The sequence below is a fragment of the Pelodiscus sinensis genome, unplaced genomic scaffold (genome assembly GCF_049634645.1).
Source record: "Pelodiscus sinensis isolate JC-2024 unplaced genomic scaffold, ASM4963464v1 ctg82, whole genome shotgun sequence".
Classification (NCBI taxonomy): Eukaryota; Metazoa; Chordata; order Testudines; family Trionychidae; genus Pelodiscus; species Pelodiscus sinensis.
This window is the reverse complement of record NW_027465999.1, coordinates 339,399-359,495: the sequence shown is the minus strand read 5'-3', so window position 1 is coordinate 359,495 and position 20,097 is coordinate 339,399. Positions and strand designations below refer to the sequence as shown.

Below are 20,097 nucleotides of genomic sequence, written 5' to 3'. Positions count from 1 at the left end.
CCGGAGGCGTCAGGCCGTTCGGGGGTGAAACCAGCGTACATCAGGCACACACCACTAGGCTGGCTGACTGACTCCTGCAGCCCCACAGGGGGGCACGGATCTTCCACTGCAGGCCCTGTCCAGCTGCCTGTTCTCACAGAGCTTGGGGGGGCTAGCTCTGCCCCGCCCTACCCCAGATCACCTCCTGCCGACGACCCAGCCCATCCCCAGACCCACGGAGAAGAGCACAACAGAGAACAAAACAGGCTAAATGAAAACGCCATGGGGAGGAAAGTCATGGCAGCCCCCGGCTCCGCCTTCTCAACCTGACTGCCCCGCCCCAATCGCCCCAAAACCTCACTGTCCCAATCCCCCAATCTCACTGTCCCGACCCCCCAAACCTCCCTCCCCGATCCCCCAACCTCATTATCCCAACCCCCCACCTCACCGCCCCATTCCCCCCAGACCTCCCTGCCCCGATCCCCCCAACATCATTCCCCCATTCCCCACCTCACCACCCCAAACCTCCCTGCCCCCGATCCCCAAACCTCTGCAACCCAAAGGGATTGCACTTGCTTCCAAGCACTCCCGATAAGTCGAGGGGGGATGTGCCAAATCCGTTGCTTACAGGGGCCAGCAATGTCAATGGGGTGCTAAGGTCCCTCCTCTAATGGCTGCACCCGTGCGAGCGGGGGAGGGCGGCCCCTGGTTGCACACAGCCCCGCCCGGGCCCCCGGCGGGATCAGGGCTGGCCCGGCGCCCGGCGGCGTCCGCGGGGGCTCAGAAGCCCCGGATGTGGCAGTAGGCCTCCAGGCTGGAGAAGAGGATGTAGAGCAGCCAGAGGCCCAGGAAGAGGCCGGCGGTGAGGAGTTTGGCCGGCCGGGGCCCGCCCAGCTCGCCCCCGATGTGCGGGCGGCGGCGGTAGAGCAGCACGCTGATGCAGACGAAGGCGAAGATGGTGAAGAGGGTGACGGAGAAGGCCAGGGTGCCCGTCTGCACCTGGAAGGCCTTGCCCTGCGCGGCCCAGTAGATGGCTGCCACCGACCAGGCCACGCCCAGCCCCAGGAAGACGTTTACCGCGTTGCTGCCCGTCACGTTGCCGATGGAGGCGTCGGCGCATTGGTCCTGCAGGGCGGCCACCTTGCTGGCGAAGGTGTCTGGGGGGGGCACAGGGCGTCAGCTCGCAGCGGCCACGCCGTCCCCCCCCCGGCCTGGCGCCACCCAGTGCCCAACGCTGGGCTCCCTGGCCCCACATCCCTGCCGGCCCAGCTCCGTCGTGGGCCCAGCCTGCTGGTGCCCCGAACTCCCCACCCGCAGCCCCTGCAAACCCTGGGACCCCCCAGCCCTGCTGGTGCCCCGAACTCCCCACCCGCAGCCCCTGCAAACCCTGGGACCCCCCAGCCCTGCCGGTGCCCCTCACTCCCCACCCGCAGCCCCTGCAAACCCTGGGACCCCCCAGCCCTGCCGGTGCCCCTCACTCCCCACCCGCAGCCCCTGCAAACCCTGGGACCCCCCAGCCCTGCCGGTGCCCCTCACTCCCCACCCGCAGCCCCTGCCAAACCTGGGACTCCCCAAGCCCTGCCGGTGCCCCTCACTCCCCACCCACAGCCCCGCCCACCCTGGGACCCCCCAGCCCTGCCGGTGCCACTCACTCCCCACCCGCAGCCCCGCCCACCCTGGGACCCCCCAGCCCTGCCGGTGCCCGTCACTCCCCACCCGCAGCCCCGCCCACCCTGGGACCCCCCAGCCCTGCCGGTGCCACTCACTCCCCACCCGCAGCCCCTGCAAACCCTGGGACCCCCCAGCCCTGCCGGTGCCCCTCACTCCCCACCCGCAGCCTCGCCCACCCTGGGACCCCCCAGCCCTGCCGGTGCCACTCACTCCCCACCCGCAGCCCCTGCAAACCCTGGGACCCCCCAGCCCTGCCGGTGCCACTCACTCCCCACCCGCAGCCCCTGCAAACCCTGGGACCCCCCAGCCCTGCCGGTGCCACTCACTCCCCACCCGCAGCCCCTGCCAACCCTGGGACTCCCCAAGCCCTGCCGGTGCCCCTCCCCACCCACAGCCCCTGCCAGCCCTGGGACCCCCCAGCCCTGCCGGTGCCCCGAACTCCCCACCCGCAGCCCCGCCCACCCTGGGACCCCCCAGCCCTGCCGGTGCCCCTCACTCCCCACCCGCAGCCCCTGCCCACCCTGGGACCCCCCAGCCCTGCCGGTGCCCCTCACTCCCCACCCGCAGCCCCTGCCCACCCTGGGACCCCCCAGCCCTGCCGGTGCCCCGAACTCCGCACCCGCAGCCCCTGCCCACCCTGGGACCCCCCAGCCCTGCTGGTGCCACTCACTCCCCACCTGCAGCCCCTGCCCACCCTGGGACCCCCCAGCCCTGCCGGTGCCCCGAACTCCCCACCCGCAGCCCCCGCCCACCCTGGGACCCCCCAGCCCTGCCGGTGCCCCCGAACTCCCCACCCGCAGCCCCGCCCACCCTGGGACCCCCCAGCCCTGCCGGTGCCCCTCACTCCCCACCAGCAGCCCTGCCCTCCCTGGGACCCCCCAGCCCTGCCGGTGCCCCTCACTCCCCACCCGCAGCCCCTGCCCACCCTGGGACCCCCCAGCCCTGCCGGTGCCCCTCACTCCCCACCAGCAGCCCTGCCCACCCTGGGACCCCCCAGCCCTGCCGGTGCCCCTCACTCCCCACCCGCAGCCCCTGCAAACCCTGGGACCCCCCAGCCCTGCCGGTGCCCCGAACTCCGCACCCGCAGCCCCTGCCCACCCTGGGACCCCCCAGCCCTGCCGGTGCCCCTCCCCACCCGCAGCCCCTGCCCACCCTGGGACCCCCCAGCCCTGCCGGTGCCACTCACTCCCCACCTGCAGCCCCAGTGAACCTAGCCCTGGGCTCCCCCCCGCCAGCACTGCTGGTCCTTCAGTTCCTGTGAAATGGCCCATGGCATTTTTAAAGGTGCTGAAGAATGGGACGAAAAAGCCACGTTCCCCTAGCACTGACCTGAGACCAGCCCTGCCTGGGGGGGGGGGGGGATCGCCCCCTGCTGAGCCCCCTGGGTCTATGGGACCAGCCCTGCCTGGGGGGTGTCGCCCCCTGCTGAGCCCCCTGGGTCTATGGGACCAGCCCTGCCTGGGGGGTGTCGCCCCCTGCTGAGCCCCCTGGGTCCATAGGACCAGCCCTGCCTGGGGGGGGGCGCCCTCTGCTGAGCCCCCTGGGTCTATGGGACCAGCCCTGCCTGGGGGGGGCGCCCCTCGCTGAGCCCCCTGGGTCCATGGGACCAGCCCTGCCTGGGGGGGTGTCGCCCCCTGCTGAGCCCCCTGGGTCCATGGGACCAGCCCTGCCTGGGGGGGGTGTCGCCCCCTGCTGAGCCCCCTGGGTCTATGGGACCAGCCCTGCCTGGGGGGGGTCGCCCCCTGCTGAGCCCCCTGGGTCCATGGGACCAGCCCTGCCTGGGGGGGAGGGTGGCCCTCTGCTGAGCCCCCTGGGTCTATGGGACCAGCCCTGCCTGGGGGGGGCGCCCCTCGCTGAGCCCCCTGGGTCCATGGGACCAGCCCTGCCTGGGGGGGTGTCGCCCCCTGCTGAGCCCCCTGGGTCTATGGGACCAGCCCTGCCTGGGGGGGGTCGCCCCCTGCTGAGCCCCCTGGGTCTATGGGACCAGCCCTGCCTGGGGGGGGGGGGGCGCCCCCTGCTGAGCCCCCTGGGTCTATGGGACCAGCCCTGCCTGGGGGGGGGGGGCGCCCCCTGCTGAGCCCCCTGGGTCTATGGGACCAGCCCTGCCTGGGGGGGTGTCGCCCCCTGCTGAGCCCCCTGGGTCTATGGGACCAGCCCTGCCTGGGGGGGGGCGCCCCCTGCTGAGCCCCCTGGGTCTATGGGACCAGCCCTGCCTGGGGGGGGGTGACCCCCTGCTGAGCCCCCTGGGTCTATGGGACAAGCCCTGCCTGGGGGGGGCGCCCCCTGCTGAGCCCCCTGGGTCTATGGGACCAGCCCTGCCTGGGGGGTGTCGCCCCCTGCTGAGCCCCCTGGGTCTATGGGACCAGCCCTGCCTGGGGGGTGTCGCCCCCTGCTGAGCCCCCTGGGTCCATAGGACCAGCCCTGCCTGGGGGGGGGCGCCCTCTGCTGAGCCCCCTGGGTCTATGGGACCAGCCCTGCCTGGGGGGGGCGCCCCTCGCTGAGCCCCCTGGGTCCATGGGACCAGCCCTGCCTGGGGGGGTGTCGCCCCCTGCTGAGCCCCCTGGGTCCATGGGACCAGCCCTGCCTGGGGGGGGTGTCGCCCCCTGCTGAGCCCCCTGGGTCTATGGGACCAGCCCTGCCTGGGGGGGGTCGCCCCCTGCTGAGCCCCCTGGGTCCATGGGACCAGCCCTGCCTGGGGGGGAGGGTGGCCCTCTGCTGAGCCCCCTGGGTCTATGGGACCAGCCCTGCCTGGGGGGGGCGCCCCTCGCTGAGCCCCCTGGGTCCATGGGACCAGCCCTGCCTGGGGGGGTGTCGCCCCCTGCTGAGCCCCCTGGGTCTATGGGACCAGCCCTGCCTGGGGGGGGTCGCCCCCTGCTGAGCCCCCTGGGTCTATGGGACCAGCCCTGCCTGGGGGGGGGGGGCGCCCCCTGCTGAGCCCCCTGGGTCTATGGGACCAGCCCTGCCTGGGGGGGGGGGGCGCCCCCTGCTGAGCCCCCTGGGTCTATGGGACCAGCCCTGCCTGGGGGGGTGTCGCCCCCTGCTGAGCCCCCTGGGTCTATGGGACCAGCCCTGCCTGGGGGGGGGCGCCCCCTGCTGAGCCCCCTGGGTCTATGGGACCAGCCCTGCCTGGGGGGGGGTGACCCCCTGCTGAGCCCCCTGGGTCTATGGGACAAGCCCTGCCTGGGGGGGGCGCCCCCTGCTGAGCCCCCTGGGTCTATGGGACAAGCCCTGCCTGGGGGGGGGGTCGCCCCCTGCTGAGCCCCCTGGGTCTATGGGACCAGCCCTGCCTGGGGGGGGCGCCCCCTGCTGAGCCCCCTGGGTCTATGGGACCAGCCCTGCCTGGGGGGGGCGCCCCCTGCTGAGCCCCCTGGGTCCATGGGACCAGCCCTGCCTGGGGGGGGTCGCCCTCTGCTGAGCCCCCTGGGTCTATGGGACCAACCCTGCCTGGGGGGGGCGCCCCCTGCTGAGCCCCCTGGGTCCATGGGACCAGCCCTGCCTGGGGGGGGTCGCCCTCTGCTGAGCCCCCTGGGTCCATGGGACCAGCCCTGCCTGGGGGGGGCGCCCCCTGCTGAGCCCCCTGGGTCTATGGGACCAGCCCTGCCTGGGGGGGGCGCCCCCTGCTGAGCCCCCTGGGTCCATGGGACCAGCCCTGCCTGGGGGGGGTCGCCCTCTGCTGAGCCCCCTGGGTCCATGGGACCAGCCCTGCCTGGGGGGGGCGCCCCCTGCTGAGCCCCCTGGGTCTATGGGACCAGCCCTGCCTGGGGGGGGGGGGTCGCCCCCTGCTGAGCCCCCTGGGTCTATGGGACCAGCCCTGCCTGGGGGGGGCGCCCCCTGCTGAGCCCCCTGGGTCCATGGGACCAGCCCTGCCTGGGGGGGGCGCCCCCTGCTGAGCCCCCTGGGTCCATGGGACCAGCCCTGCCTGGGGGGGGCGCCCCCTGCTGAGCCCCCTGGGTCCATGGGACCAGCCCTGCCTGGGGGGGGTCGCCCTCCGCTGAGCCCCCTGGGTCCATGGGACCAGCCCTGCCTGGGGGGGGTCGCCCTCTGCTGAGCCCCCTGGGTCTATGGGACCAGCCCTGCCTGGGGGGGTGTCGCCCCCTGCTGAGCCCCCTGGGTCTATGGGACCAGCCCTGCCTGGGGGGGTGTCGCCCCCTGCTGAGCCCCCTGGGTCTATGGGACCAGCCCTGCCTGGGGGGGGGCGCCCCCTGCTGAGCCCCCTGGGTCTATGGGACCAGCCCTGCCTGGGGGTGTCGCCCCCTGCTGAGCCCCCTGGGTCTATGGGACCAGCCCTGCCTGGGGGGGGTCGCCCCCTGCTGAGCCCCCTGGGTCCATGGGACCAGCCCTGCCTGGGGGGTGTCGCCCCCTGCTGAGCCCCCTGGGTCTATGGGACCAGCCCTGCCTGGGGGGTGTCGCCCCCTGCTGAGCCCCCTGGGTCTATGGGACCAGCCCTGCCTGGGGGGGGTCGCCCCCTGCTGAGCCCCCTGGGTCTATGGGACCAGCCCTGCTTGGGGGGTGTCGCCCCCTGCTGAGCCCCCTGGGTCCATGGGACCAGCCCTGCTTGGGGGTGTCGCCCCCTGCTGAGCCCCCTGGGTCCATGGGACCAGCCCTGCCTGGGGGTGTCGCCCCCTGCTGAGCCCCCTGGGTCCATGGGACCAGCCCTGCCTGGGGGTGTCGCCCCCTGCTGAGCCCCCTGGGTCTATGGGACCAGCCCTGCCTGGGGGTGTCGCCCCCTGCTGAGCCCCCTGGGTCCATGGGACCAGCCCTGCCTGGGGGGGGTGTCGCCCCCTGCTGAGCCCCCTGGGTCCATGGGACCAGCCCTGCCTGGGGGGGGGGGCGCCCCTTGCTGAGCCCCCTGGGTCCATGGGACCAGCCCTGCCTGGGGGGGGCGCCCCTTGCTGAGCCCCCTGGGTCTATGGGACCAGCCCTGCCTGGGGGGGGTGACCCCCTGCTGAGCCCCCTGGGTCTATGGGACCAGCCCTGCCTGGGGGGGGCGCCCCCTGCTGAGCCCCCTGGGTCCATGGGACCAGCCCTGCTTGGGGGGTGTCGCCCCCTGCTGAGCCCCCTGGGTCCATGGGACCAGCCCTGCTTGGGGGGTGTCGCCCCCTGCTGAGCCCCCTGGGTCCATGGGACCAGCCCTGCCTGGGGGGGGCGCCCCCTGCTGATCCCCCTGGGTCTATGGGACCAGCCCTGCCTGGGGGGGGGGGCGCCCCCTGATGAGCCCCCTGGGTCCATGGGACCAGCCCTGCTTGGGGGGTGTCGCCCCCTGCTGAGCCCCCTGGGTCCATGGGACCAGCCCTGCCTGGGGGGGGCGCCCCCTGCTGATCCCCCTGGGTCTATGGGACCAGCCCTGCCTGGGGGGGGGGCGCCCCCTGATGAGCCCCCTGGGTCCATGGGACCAGCCCTGCTTGGGGGGTGTCGCCCCCTGCTGAGCCCCCTGGGTCCATGGGACCAGCCCTGCCTGGGGGGGGCGCCCCTTGCTGAGCCCCCTGGGTCCATGGGACCAGCCCTGCCTGGGGGGGGCGCCCCCTGCTGATCCCCCTGGGTCTATGGGACCAGCCCTGCCTGGGGGGGGGGCGCCCCTTGCTGAGCCCCCTGGGTCCATGGGACCAGCCCTGCCTGGGGGGGGCGCCCCTCGCCCCGCCCCTTGCAGCCCAGCCCTCAGGCCCCCGGCCCCGCCACGCACCCGGAATGGAGGTGCCCAAGGCCACGAAGACCACGGCGTTGACGGAGTCCTTGAGGCCCACGGTGCAGCCGAAGTGGGAGGCCAGGTCCCCGATGAGGGCGGTGAGGAGGCCGATCACCATGATGCAGACGCTGAAGCAGGCCCAGCCGTTCCAGTACTCGGTGGGCGGCACGCAGGCGAAGAGAACCTTCCAGAACACCGTCAGGAAGTGCATGACGTAGTCGAAGCAGGACGGCAGCTTCTCCTCCCGCCCGTCCTCCTCCTCCTCCTCGTCGCCTGGCGGGGAGGGGCAGTGTCAGCCAGCGCGTCGCCCCCTCCCCCACTGAGATGCAGCCACCTCTGGGGTGGGACGGGGGCTGTTCATACATGGATCCTCACCCAGCACTAAAATACAGCCAGGTCTAGGGTGGGGCCCGGGGCTGGTTACACAAAGATCTCTGGCCCAGAGCGGAGATGCAGCCACCTCTGGGGTGGGACAGGGGCTGGTTACACAAAGATCTCTGGCCCAGAGCGGAGATGCAGCCACCTCTGGGGTGGGACAGGGGCTGGTTACACAAAGATCTCTGGCCCAGAGCGGAGATGCAGCCAGGTCTAGGGTGGGCCCGGGGCTGGTTACACAAAGATCTCTGGCCCAGAGCGGAGATGCAGCCAGGTCTAGGGTGGGACAGGGGCTGGTTACACAAAGATCTCTGGCCCAGAGCGGAGATGCAGCCAGGTCTAGGGTGGGACAGGGGCTGGTTACACAAAGATCTCTGGCCCAGAGTGGAGATGCAGCCAGGTCTAGGGAGGGGCCCGGGGCTGGTTACACAAAGATCTCTGGCCCAGAGCGGAGATGCAGCCAGCTCTGGGGTGGGACAGGGGCTGGTTACACAAAGATCTCTGGCCCAGAGCGGAGATGCAGCCAGGTCTAGGGTGGGGCCCGGGGCTGGTTACACAAAGATCTCTGGCCCAGAGCGGAGATGCAGCCACCTCTGGGGTGGGACAGGGGCTGGTTACACAAAGATCTCTGGCCCAGAGCGGAGATGCAGCCAGGTCTAGGGTGGGACAGGGGCTGGTTACACAAAGATCTCTGGCCCAGAGCGGAGATGCAGCCAGGTCTAGGGTGGGGCCCGGGGCTGGTTACACAAAGATCTCTGGCCCAGAGCGGAGATGCAGCCACCTCTGGGGTGGGACAGGGGCTGGTTACACAAAGATCTCTGGCCCAGAGTGGAGATGCAGCCAGGTCTAGGGAGGGGCCCGGGGCTGGTTACACAAAGATCTCTGGCCCAGAGCGGAGATGCAGCCAGGTCTAGGGTGGGCCCGGGGCTGGTTACACAAAGATCTCTGGCCCAGAGCGGAGATGCAGCCAGGTCTAGGGAGGGGCCCGGGGCTGGTTACACAAAGATCTCTGGCCCAGAGCGGAGATGCAGCCAGGTCTAGGGTGGGGCCCGGGGCTGGTTACACAAAGATCTCTGGCCCAGAGCGGAGATGCAGCCAGGTCTAGGGAGGGGCCCGGGGCTGGTTACACAAAGATCTCTGGCCCAGAGCGGAGATGCAGCCAGGTCTAGGGTGGGGCCCGGGGCTGGTTACACAAAGATCTCTGGCCCAGAGTGGAGATGCAGCCAGGTCTAGGGAGGGGCCCGGGGCTGGTTACACAAAGATCTCTGGCCCAGAGCGGAGATGCAGCCACCTCTGGGGTGGGACAGGGGCTGGTTACACAAAGATCTCTGGCCCAGAGCGGAGATGCAGCCAGGTCTAGGGTGGGACAGGGGCTGGTTACACAAAGATCTCTGGCCCAGAGTGGAGATGCAGCCAGGTCTAGGGAGGGGCCCGGGGCTGGTTACACAAAGATCTCTGGCCCAGAGCGGAGATGCAGCCACCTCTGGGGTGGGACAGGGGCTGGTTACACAAAGATCTCTGGCCCAGAGCGGAGATGCAGCCACCTCTGGGGTGCAGCTGGCTATGCCCGGGGCAGATCTGGCACCCACCTGCACTGACGGTGATAGCGTCCAGGAACTGCTCCCTCCAGGAATGGGTACCGATCACCAGGGCCAGGTTGGTTTTCTTGATCAGCTTGTCCACGGTGTTCTGTCGGGGGTGGGTGCGGTCAGTTTCCAGCGGTAAGGGTGGTACCGAATCGGGGGCGGGGGAGGTGGGGACTGGCCAGGTCTACTCAGTGGCCCCCCCATGTGAGATGAGTTTGTCAGGTCTCAGCTCCATTCCCAGCCTCCTGGCTGGAACGGGCCATGAAGAGTGACTCCCCCTTCCCGGCAGCGGGTCCCTTCGAGGGAACCCCCCAACCCCCACTGCCGCGCCTCCTGAACCCTGCAGCTTGGCTGCCCCAGCCTCCCTCGTGCGCATGCTGGGTGGGCATTGCAGGGAGGGACCCGGGGGCAAAAGTGCCCCAAGTCCCCAGGGAGTGGGCGAAAGAAAGAAGGAAGGAGGAGTCACCACATTGGCACCCAGCCACTCCACAGGCTCAGTTGCTATCCCATACTAGGGTGAGGTCAGTTCTACCCCCTCCTTCTCTGCTCGCCTCTCCTCTGCCATTTGATGCAGCCCTGGGCAGTCAGGAAGGGCTAGGGACGTGCCAGCTCCCATCTGTTCCCTGCAGCCCCCGGACAGGCGTGCCCTGCGCCGGGGGGCTGCTGCAGGGAGCTCTGCTCCCCTTGTGCGCTGGCCGTGTGAACACCTCTGGCTGAGATGGTCTCGGGGGGGAGGATTGTCAGCGTCACGGATTCCTAGGCTGGATCTCGCTGCAGTGACGCCCGCCCTCTGCCTGCCGCACACTCCATTGTTGGGGCTTCGCTTGCAAACGCGCTTGGCAGAAGCAGGCTGGCATTCTAGCCTGGCCGTCGAGCAGGGCGGGCTTCCTACCGTCGGCACCTGGAAGAGGCGGGTGCTCGAGCACGGGCATGAAGAGGGGTGCGTATTTGCACACCAGAATCGCAGGGTGTTCTGGGCTGGCGAGGTAGGACGGGGTGGTGTGCGCGTGGGGCAGTGCCAGTGGCATTGGCATTCTAGCCTGGCAATCTAGACCAGCTTGGCGAGCTAGCTCAGTGATCCAGAATGACCTAGAGCAGTGGTCAATGACCCAGAGCAGTGGCAATCTAACGTGTGCTAAGCAGCGTGGCTCAGCAGTCTGCCATGACAGGGCTGGAGCTATACAGCAGGCAGATCTAGAATGGGCCGGTGTCCGAAGCAGAGGATGGAGATGGGGTTGGTGTTCCAGGGTGGAAATGGCTGGCGTTCTAGAGCAGATGGCCTGGAATGAAGTGGCTGTTGTATATAGTGTGCTACTCAGAATGGGCTGGTGTCCTGGAGGGCTGTTGTTCTAGAACTGTGAGCTCTGGAGGGCCATTCTGGAACTAGCTTGTCTTCTCCAGTAGTGTTCTAGTGTGTTCTAGACTTGGCCGGTGTTCTGGGTGCTACCTCCAGAGCTGGCCAGTGTTCTAGAGTGCTCATTAAACAGTCTAGGCTGGTCTAGACCGGTTTGGGGACTGGCTGGCACTCTGGAATCGACCCGTGTCCCTGGGTTTGTCTGGTGCTCTAGAATCGCCAGGCATTTTAGAGTCTGGAATGGGCTGGTGCTCTAGCATGGTGTTCTCGAAGTGGCTGTGCATCTGGATAAAGGATCCAGGTTTCTCTGGTCATCTAGCACAGGCTAGAAGTCTGGGGGTGATCTGGAATGTGCTGCCAACCTCTGGGTCGATCTAGAACAGCTGCCGCCCTGAGGGCCAGGGGAGTAGGACGCAGCAGAGCACCGAGTGGGAGAGCAGCCCTGCTGCCTGGAGAGTGGGAGGCTAAAGCCTTGGGGGACCCCCGGGGCCGGCAGCGAGGACGCCTGGGGTCTTGGCCCAGCTGGGCCAGGGCTGGCTCGCCCTGGGTTCAGGCAAGGGGGGATGGGCGGTCAGGACGCCTGGGTTCTGTGCTGTCCAATGGGAAGGAAGCGTGGCCCAGGAGTTAGAGAACTGGGGCGCAGGACCCCCTTGTTCTGCTGTAACCACTAGACGCTCTCAGGAGTCCCGACTTCCAGCCCCCCACTCCCCGCCGCTCAGCTCACTAGAGCCCAGAGAGTCCTGGCCCCCAGCCCCCTTCTACCTACCACACCCCCTAGCCTAAAATGGAGCTCGCCCCCACTCTAACCACTAGTCCCCCTGCCCCTCCCAGGCTGGGAGCAGCCTGGCTGCGTGGGCTGAGCGGGTGGCTGCACAGCGGGCGCGGGAGAGCGGAGCCCTTGCCTTGAAGTCATAGGACTCCTCGATGATGACTTCCAGCCGGCAGTTCTCACCCAGCACCGGCTTGCCCATCTCGGCGATGCGCCAGGCCTCCTCCTCCTCGGCCGACAGCTTCCTGTCCCCCTCGGCTGGCGAGAGAGAGTCCGTGAGCCCCGGCTCGCCCCGCGGGAATCGCTGCCCCCTTGAACCTGTCCGGCCCCCTTCAGTGCTCTAACCGCTAGACCCCACCCAGGAGCCCTGGCTCCCTTTAACCCCCCTCTAACCACTGGACCCCACTTCCTTCCTGGAGACCCCTCCTAGAGACCCTGCCACGGCTGCCGGAAAGGGGCGAGCAAACGCCGGGCATTGCCAGCCCCCCGCGCCACACGCATCCACGTGGCCTTTCACGTTCCCTCTAACCGCGCTCGCCCACACGCGTGGGCCTGTGTCTCTTGCGTGTCTACGAGCTCGGCGTGTGCGTGTCTGTGGGGCCGCGGGCGGACACGGCTGTGCACACGTCGCTGGAGGCGGGCTTTGTGCTGGCGGGTGTGTGTCCATGTGCATCGGGGGGCAGGGCCTGGCCTGCCTACAAGAGCAGGGAGAAGCTGTTCAGTAAGGACCCACTCAAAGAGGGGCTGGAGTCCCCGGGAAGACACAGCCCCGTGCAGGCCCCCGGCTGAGAGGACAAGGCCTCGGGAAGGGCTGGGAAGCCCCGCGACAGCGGAGAGGGAATTGGGGCTGCGTGGAGCCGGGCTTGGAACCGCCAGCAAGGCGGCTGGTTCCACCCACACGCAGCACCGGGCGTTCCCGGGACCGCCGTGCCCAAAGCCCTGGCACCCACTGCACCCTCCCCTCGTGGCAGAGCCCCATGCTTGGGTTAACCGACCGCGTCGCACCCTTTGTATGTGTGTTACTGTGTGCGTGTGTGTGCACATGTGTGTGCATGCAGGTGTGTGTATGTGCGTGTGAGTGCACATGTGTGTGCACACGGGGTGTGTATGTGCGTGTGTGTGCACATGTATGTGCACGCGGGGGGTGTATGTGCGTGTGAGTGCACATGTGTGCATGTGCGCACCCTGCACCTGTGCTGCAGAACCAGGAAAACCCATCTGGACAGTTCCCAGGAAGGCAATTAACATCCAGCCATGCGTGGCCTTCGCCACGGGAGACCCCGACAATCTGGTCCCATCTCTAAGCCCAGCTCGGTGGGAACTGGCCCCTCCCGGTAGCCATCGAAGGGGGATACAGTCAAGGACATTTCAGGTCGCTGCTCCCCGCCCCCCTCGGCCAGGCCACGCCCCCTCTCAGCAGGCCCCGCCCCTCTAAACTGGCCCCGACCCTCTCAGCCAGCAGCTCTTCCTTTCCTTTGTCTCTTTGGTGCCATTTCCAAAGACTTGGCTCCTGGCCCGACACCGCCCAGCCCTGCGCTTATTTGCTAACCCAGGAAGCTGGGGCAGGAGACCAGGGTCCCCCGACCCCATGGCGGCCCCAGGTCTCCACCCTGGAGAAGAGCAGCCGGGGCGTCTTGGCGGGGGCTGGCTGCTCTGAGGATGTTCTGGCGCTTTGGGACTCCAGGCGGCCTCATGCCCCTTCCCTGCGCCCTGCGTCCCGTTCCCATGACAGCAGCATCTTCCCTGCAGGTCCCCTGTCGTCCGCTTTGCCATCTTCCGGCCGGGCCTCACGCCAGGCCTGTGCGGGGACGCGCTGCCCGCCAGGCCCCCTGCTCAGCTCCCGGAGGGGCCGTGCCGAGCATCTGGTGTTTGTCAAGTGTCAGCAGCGGGGACCCGGCGGGGAGCACAACCGCCCCCGTAACCCTCCGCCTCGGAGCAGCCGGACTAGGCCGGATTGTGGGCATCTCGCCATGGGCTCTGGCCCTGCACAGAGCCCCACGCATCTCCATCACCCCCCACACACAATAACTCACCCTCACAATCCATACACACGCACAATAACTCCTCCCGACGTTACACACACACGCACAATAACTCCTCCCCACATTACACACACACACACACACAATAACTCCTCCCCACATTACACACACACGCACGCACAATAACTCCTCCCCACATTACACACACACACACACACACGCACAATAACTCCTCCCCATGTTACACACACACACACACGCACAATAACTCCTCCCCACGTTACACACACACACACGCACGCACAATAACTCCGCCCCACATTACACACACACACACACACACACGCACAATAACTCCTCCCCACATTATACACACACACACAATAACTCACCCTCACAATCCATACACATGCACAATAACTCCTCCCCACGTTACACACACACACACAATAACTCCTCCCCACGTTATACACACACACACACACACACAATAACTCACCCTCACAATCCATACACACGCACAATAACACCTCCCCACGTTACACACACACACAAAATAACTCCTCCCCACATTATATACACACACACACAACTCCTCCCCACATTACACACACACACACGCACAGTAACTCCTCCCCACATTACACACACACGCACAATAACTCCTCCCCACATTATACACACACACGCGCGCACACACACACGCACACGCACAATAACTCCTCCCCACATTATACACACACAAACACACACACAACTCATCCTCACAATCCACACACACACACGTCCCCACCATCCTCACACTCCCATGCTCCTTCCCACACACACACACTCCACCCACTTACAGTCCAGCTCCCCCCATGGCACCCCGGTTTCAGTCTGGAAAAGAGCAGACTGTGAGTGACAGCAGCTTTCCTGTATCTAACCGGGTGTCACAAGGAGGAGGAGGGAAAATTGTTCCTCTTGGCCTCTGAGGACGGGACAAGCAGCAAGGGGCTGAAACTGCAGCCGGGGGGTTTAGGGTGGACACGAGGGCAAAGGTCCCGCCTGTCCGGGTGGTGAGACACTGGGATAAGTTGCCGAGGGGGGTTGTGGAGGCTCCGTCCCTGGGGATGTTGCAGAGCAGGTTGTGCAGACGCTGCCAGGGATGGTCCGGCTGGTGCTGGGTCCGGCCGGGGGGGCTGGGCTCGCTTCTCGAGGTCCCGTCCAGTCGGAGGGTTCCACACTGCGAGCTCTCCTGGGCAGCCCTCTCCCCTTCCCCCGGGTGCGTTACGGCAGCCAGGCCCCGGTGCCCTCGGGAGCCGGGTTTGGATCTCCGGGGCCGTCGCCTGTCACCTGCCTGCACAGCCAGTGGGCACCTCCCGGTGACCTGGGCACACGTGGGAATCGCCCAGCGGCGGGCGTCCGAAGGGCAGCGCGGGAACGCCCCTGCCGACGCACGGAGCCTTTCCAGCTGACCACGGGGTGTTTTGCAGCTCGGGGCCCCTTGGGGGGAGGGAATTTTGGCCACGTAGGTCACAGCATTTGCAGTTTGCGACTGACGACGTTTGGGCATCTCCTGGGCTGACCACTGGGCAGTTTGGGGACTGGAAGGGGGGGCTGAGCCCACTGAAAAGGGTCAGTGGCTGCTGTCGGGGGATCTCCTACGTTCTGCAGGCTTGGCAGGGTGGGCACCCCTGTCTCCGGCACCCGGGAACGTCCGCCCAGGTCTCAGCGGAGGTGCAGGCAGGCTCCCACCTCCCCAGGGCCTGCAAGGGTCCACGCAAGGGTGCACAGGCCCCCCGCCAGGCAGCCGCGGCCACACAAGCGCTGCCATTATCTGGGTTTGGGGCAAGGATTCCTGGGGCGCCTCCCTCCTGGGATTGCTTCACAGTGTGTCCTGGGAGCGCTTGGCAGGTCTCCCCAGGCCCCTTTCCTGGGCCCCTTCTGGGCCCGCCCGGCATGTAGCTGCCCTCAGGGTTCACTTCTAGCTGGTCCAGCTTGTGCCAAACCACGGGGAACATGCGGTAAGTCATGGAGAACATGGTAAGTCATGGAGGACATGCAGTAAGTCATTGAGAACACACATGATAAGTCATGGAGAATACACATGATAAGTCATGGAGAATACACATGGTAAGTCATGCATATGTAGTAAGCCATGGAGAACACACGGTGAGTCTGAACACACGTGTTAAGCCATGGAGAACACACGGTGAGTCTGAACACACGTGTTAAGCCATGGAGGACACACGGTGAGTCTGAACACACGTGTTAAGCCATGGAGGACACACGGTGAGTCTGAACACACGTGTTAAGCCATGGAGGAGACACGGTGAGTCTGAACACACGTGTTAAGCCATGGAGAACACACGGTGAATCTGAACACACGTGTTAAGCCATGGAGAACACACGGTGAGTCTGAACACACGTGTTAAGCCATGGAGAACACACGGTGAGTCTGAACACACGTGTTAAGCCATGGAGGACACACGGTGAGTCTGAACACACGTGTTAAGCCATGGAGGACACACGGTGAGTCTGAACACATGTGTTAAGCCATGGAGGACACATGTGAAGCCTTCATTCCAGACAACTGCCCAAGTTGCCCCCTTGCTGTTTCCAAAGGGCCTAAATATCCAGAGTCAATGACAGCTCCTTAGGCTGCCTCACCCGCCGCGCTCCCGCGAAGGCCTGTGGGACCCCGCTTCTCCCGTGGGCGGCCTGTCTGGCTCGGGAGGCCCCTGCACCCCAGCCCTGGGGACAGACGCCCACCCAGGGCAGGCGGAATGGAGGCAGGGGGCAGAGAACGGCTCTTACCTTGAGTCAGCAGGAGGGCTGCGGAGAGAGGGGAGAGCAGGCAGTGAGGCTGGGGAGAGGCTGAGCGCCACGCCGAGGGGAAGCAGAGGAGAGGGCCGGGAGGGGGCAGGAAGCCCGGCCCGGCCGTGGGGGTGAGGGGCAATCAGTCCCGAGCTGGGTTTCCCCGCGGGGCTCCTGCCCACATGGCCCGGGGCCGAGCAATGGCTGACTCGCCCGTTGGCAGGGGGGTTCTCCGGCCCTGCACTGGGAAACGGGGCCCAAGCCACTGGATTCACCAGGGGACAAAGCGCAGGGGCAAAGCCTCCAGATTTGGGGGGGGAGTGCGGGCTGCTCCCCGACTGACTGCCCCCCTCGATGGCTCTCACTGCCAGCCGCACCCAGAGGCCTGGCTCATGCTACCCCCGATCTGGACACCGGACCCAATTCCCCGCCCAGGGCCAGGAATACACAGAACCCAGGAGTCCTGGCACCCAGCCCGCTAACCCCTAGGCACCGCTCCCCTCCCAAAGCCGTGGATAGAACCCAGAAGTCCAGGCACTAACCCACCAGACCCACTTCCTCTGCCACAGCCAGGAATGCACAAGCTCTGCCTCCCAGCACCCGCTGCTCTAACCACTAGGCCCCCGCCCCCCCGGAGCTGGGGATGGACCCTAGGAGTCCTGGCTCAAAGTCCCCCACCCCCCTGCTCCACCCACTAGACCCACATTTGCTCCCAGAGCTCGGGATAGACCTGAGTCCTGGCACCCAGCCCTGCATTCTAACCACTAGACCCCACTCCCCTCCCTGCACCAAAGCAGACACCCCGAGCCCTGGCTGCAAAGGCCCACGCTGCCTCTTCCTCCACAGGCCCCGGGAGCCGATGCAGACGGAGCCATCGCGGCTGGAGCCCAGGAGCACGCCGGGCCGGGGAGTGGGGCGAGGAAGGCCGGCACCCGCCTTACCCGAGATGCCCCGTTTCAGCCAGCGCGGCTGCCCCAGCTCGATGAAGAAGTTGTCCTTCTTCTCGTACTCTTCGTCGTCCACGATCTTCACCTGCAGGCTCTTCCTGCCGAGACACGGAGCAAGAGGCATCGTAGAGCCACAGAACCCTAAAACGGGCCGGGGCCCCCTGCCCTCCCGGCCGGACCCAGCATCCCTGACAGGTGTGCGTCCAACCTGCTCTTAAACATCTCCTGTGATGGACACTCCACGGCCTCCCCAGGCAACTCATCCCAGGGTTTCACCTCCCTGACGGGCAGGAAGTTTTTCCTCATGTCCAACCTCAACCTCCCCGGCTGCAGCTTCAGCCCGTTGCTTCTTGTCCTGTCCTCAGAGGCCGAGGGGAGCAAGAGTTCTCCCTCCTGCTTGTGACCCCCTTTTAGATACTTGAACACGGCTCTCATGTCCCCCTCCGTCTTCTCCTTTCTAAACTGAACAAGCCCCGTTCCTTCAGCTCATGTTCTCTCCTTTCAGCATTCTCGTTGCTCTTCTCTGGACCCTCTCCAGTTTCTCCACATCTTTCCTGAAGACCTGGACCCAACCCTCCAGCTGAGGCCCAATCATAGACTCCGAGCAGCCACATCCCACCCGCCAGCGCCAGGCTCACCGGCCCCTAGGAGCCTGGTCCAGAGAAGCCAGCCCGCCTGGCGGGAAGCTGCCGGCAATAGCCAGCAGCAGATGCCAAGGGGAGGGGTTTGTCCTAAGCCCCGCCCTGCACCGGGAGTTCTTGGCCATGCTACTGTGGTGGCAGAGCCGCCACCTACTGTGTGGAATCAGAACTGCTCAGCCACATGTCAGGGCCCCTACACTGCCCGGGCGATTCTCCTTGTGCTCCAGCTGGAGCAGGGCAGCCAGGAGGTGGGCTTGATACTGGTCTCCCAAAGCCCCGAACATTGCGTCCCCTGCTCCCCATGGTTCCCTAGCAACCAGGAGAGAGAACAGCCTTGGGAACAGCGAGGGCACCTTGGCAGGCGGCTGGGGTCTGAGGTTGGGGGCCAGGGCAGATGTTCACACAGAGGCTCCTCCTGTGCCCCACTGGGTGCAGTGAGTCAGGCCCGTGCTGTGGGGTGCAGCCAATGGACTCAGCTGGTTTTGCCCACCGCCCCCCCCCCCCCCGGAGCCAATTGGATTACAGGCGCCTCTCCAGGCAGGGGAGTCTGCGGGCGGAGCGGAGGAGGGAGCCAATTTGCGGAGAAGTAATTTAGTCTGCGGCTCTGAGGGGAGAGTTTTCGGGTTGTTTGTTTTTCCTCCCCAGAAGCCAAAGGTGGCAGGGGAGACCCTCCCCAGGCAAAGCCCTTTCAGCCCCCCCGGAACACCCAGGGCAGGGCAGCTGCAGGGGCAGGGCAGCCGGGGTGGGCTGGTGTGTCCCAGGAGAGCAGGCATCACACAAAGGAGGGGAGAAAACAGACCTGGTTCCGCCGCTGGCCCGGATCGTGACCCCCCCAACCTCCCACGGTGACTCTGCAGAAGGAACGAGCCCCCGACACCCTGCCCCCACCTCCGCACACAGCCTGCGGGGGGGCAGATCGGGGCCGTGGCCGGAGCTGTCTGAGCTGTGACTCTGCCCCCCAGGGTCCACGGGGCGGTGGATGGAGAATGGGGGCTGCTCTGACTTTCACCGTGGGCACTGCAAGGGCGCCGGAGGCATCTGGCTCCCACCCGCCCTGCGTCTGCCCCGGATGGGGCAGGGACTCGGCCCCCTCTTGCGACCCAGGTTAAAGCTGTCGCCCTCCTAGTTCCCCTCCACACAGGTACCTCAGCGACCCCCGACCAACCCGTGTCCCGGTCACCGTGCGGCCAGCCCTGGCTGTGAGGGGAGCATGGCCCCTACACCTGCAGCCCTGCACCCCCACAGCCAGCAGCAAGGGGAACACAAAGGCAACGCGACGGCGTTCCTTCCTGGGGCAGGCTAGCGGGTCAGACACCGGGCAGGGACTCCACCTGGCACAAAGCAGAGTCCTTAATCGGAACAGAGTCACTTTTATTCTAGGAGAGTGTCCATGAGGTGTGTGTGTGCAGGGGGTGGTGTGGTGTGTGTGCGGGGGGGGGGGGGGGGTGTGTGTGCAGGGTGTGTGTGTGTATGTGTGTGTGTGTGGTATATGTGTGTGGGAGGTGCAGGGTGTGTGTCTGTATGTGGTGTGTCTGTATGTGTGTGCATGCACTGTGTGTGTGGTGTGTGTGCACAGAATGTATGTGGGGTGTGTGTGTGTGTGCAGGGTGTGTGCGGTGCATGTGTGTGTGTGTGGTATGTATGTGTGTGTGCAGGGTGTGTGCGGTGCTTGTGCGTGGTGTGTGTGTGTGTGTGTGTGGTACGTGTGTGGGTGGATGCAGGGTGTATGTGGTGTATGTATATGTGTGCAGGGTGTGTTCAGTGTACGTGTGTGTGTGCAGGCTGTGTGCGGTGCATGTGCATGGTGTGTGTGTGTCTGTGTGTGTGGTGTGTGATGTGTGTGCGTGCAGTGTGCAGGTGTGTACAGGGTGTACGGGTGTGTCTGTGTGTGTGTGTGGTGTGTGTGTGCAGTGTGCGGGTGGGTGCAGGATGTACAAGTGTGTCTGTGTGTGTGGGTGTGTGTGTGGTGTGTGTGCGCAGTGTGCGAGTGGGTGCAGGAGGTACGGGTGTGTCTGTGTGTGTGTGGTGTGTGCGTGCAGTGTGTGGGTGGGTGGGTGCAGAGCGTACGGGTGTGTCTGTGTGTGTGTGCAGTGTGCGGCTGGGTGCAGGGTGTACAGGTGTGTCTGTGTCTGTGTGTGTGTGTAGTGTGTGGTGTGTGTGCGGGTGGGTGCAGGGTGTATGGGTGTTTGTGTGTGTGTGTGTGGTGTGTGTGCGGGTGGGTGCAGGGTGTCCGGGTGTGTCTGTGTCTGTGTGTGGTGTGTGTGCGGGTGGGTGCAGGGTGTATGGGTGTGTCTGTGTGTGTGTGGTGTGT

The 20,097-nt window shown here is 66.5% G+C and overlaps 1 protein-coding gene across 2 annotated transcripts in view; it reads right to left on the bottom strand.

Annotated features, from left to right (window-relative positions):
- Positions 1-520: 520 nt before the first annotated feature.
- The window catches only part of SLC8A2 (solute carrier family 8 member A2), a 61,316-nt gene continuing 41,739 nt past the window's right edge, over positions 521-20,097 (bottom strand). For both annotated transcript variants that reach the window (XM_075917977.1, XM_075917978.1), the window contains exons 3-8: positions 17,140-17,243; positions 16,199-16,216; positions 11,551-11,675; positions 9,298-9,397; positions 7,331-7,606; positions 521-1,136 (exon numbers count right to left, since the gene is read on the bottom strand). In XM_075917977.1, coding sequence (XP_075774092.1) covers positions 760-1,136; positions 7,331-7,606; positions 9,298-9,397; positions 11,551-11,675; positions 16,199-16,216; positions 17,140-17,243 — 1,000 coding nt within the window. In that variant the 3' untranslated portion in view covers positions 521-759. The remainder of the gene's footprint in view (positions 1,137-7,330; positions 7,607-9,297; positions 9,398-11,550; positions 11,676-16,198; positions 16,217-17,139; positions 17,244-20,097) is intronic.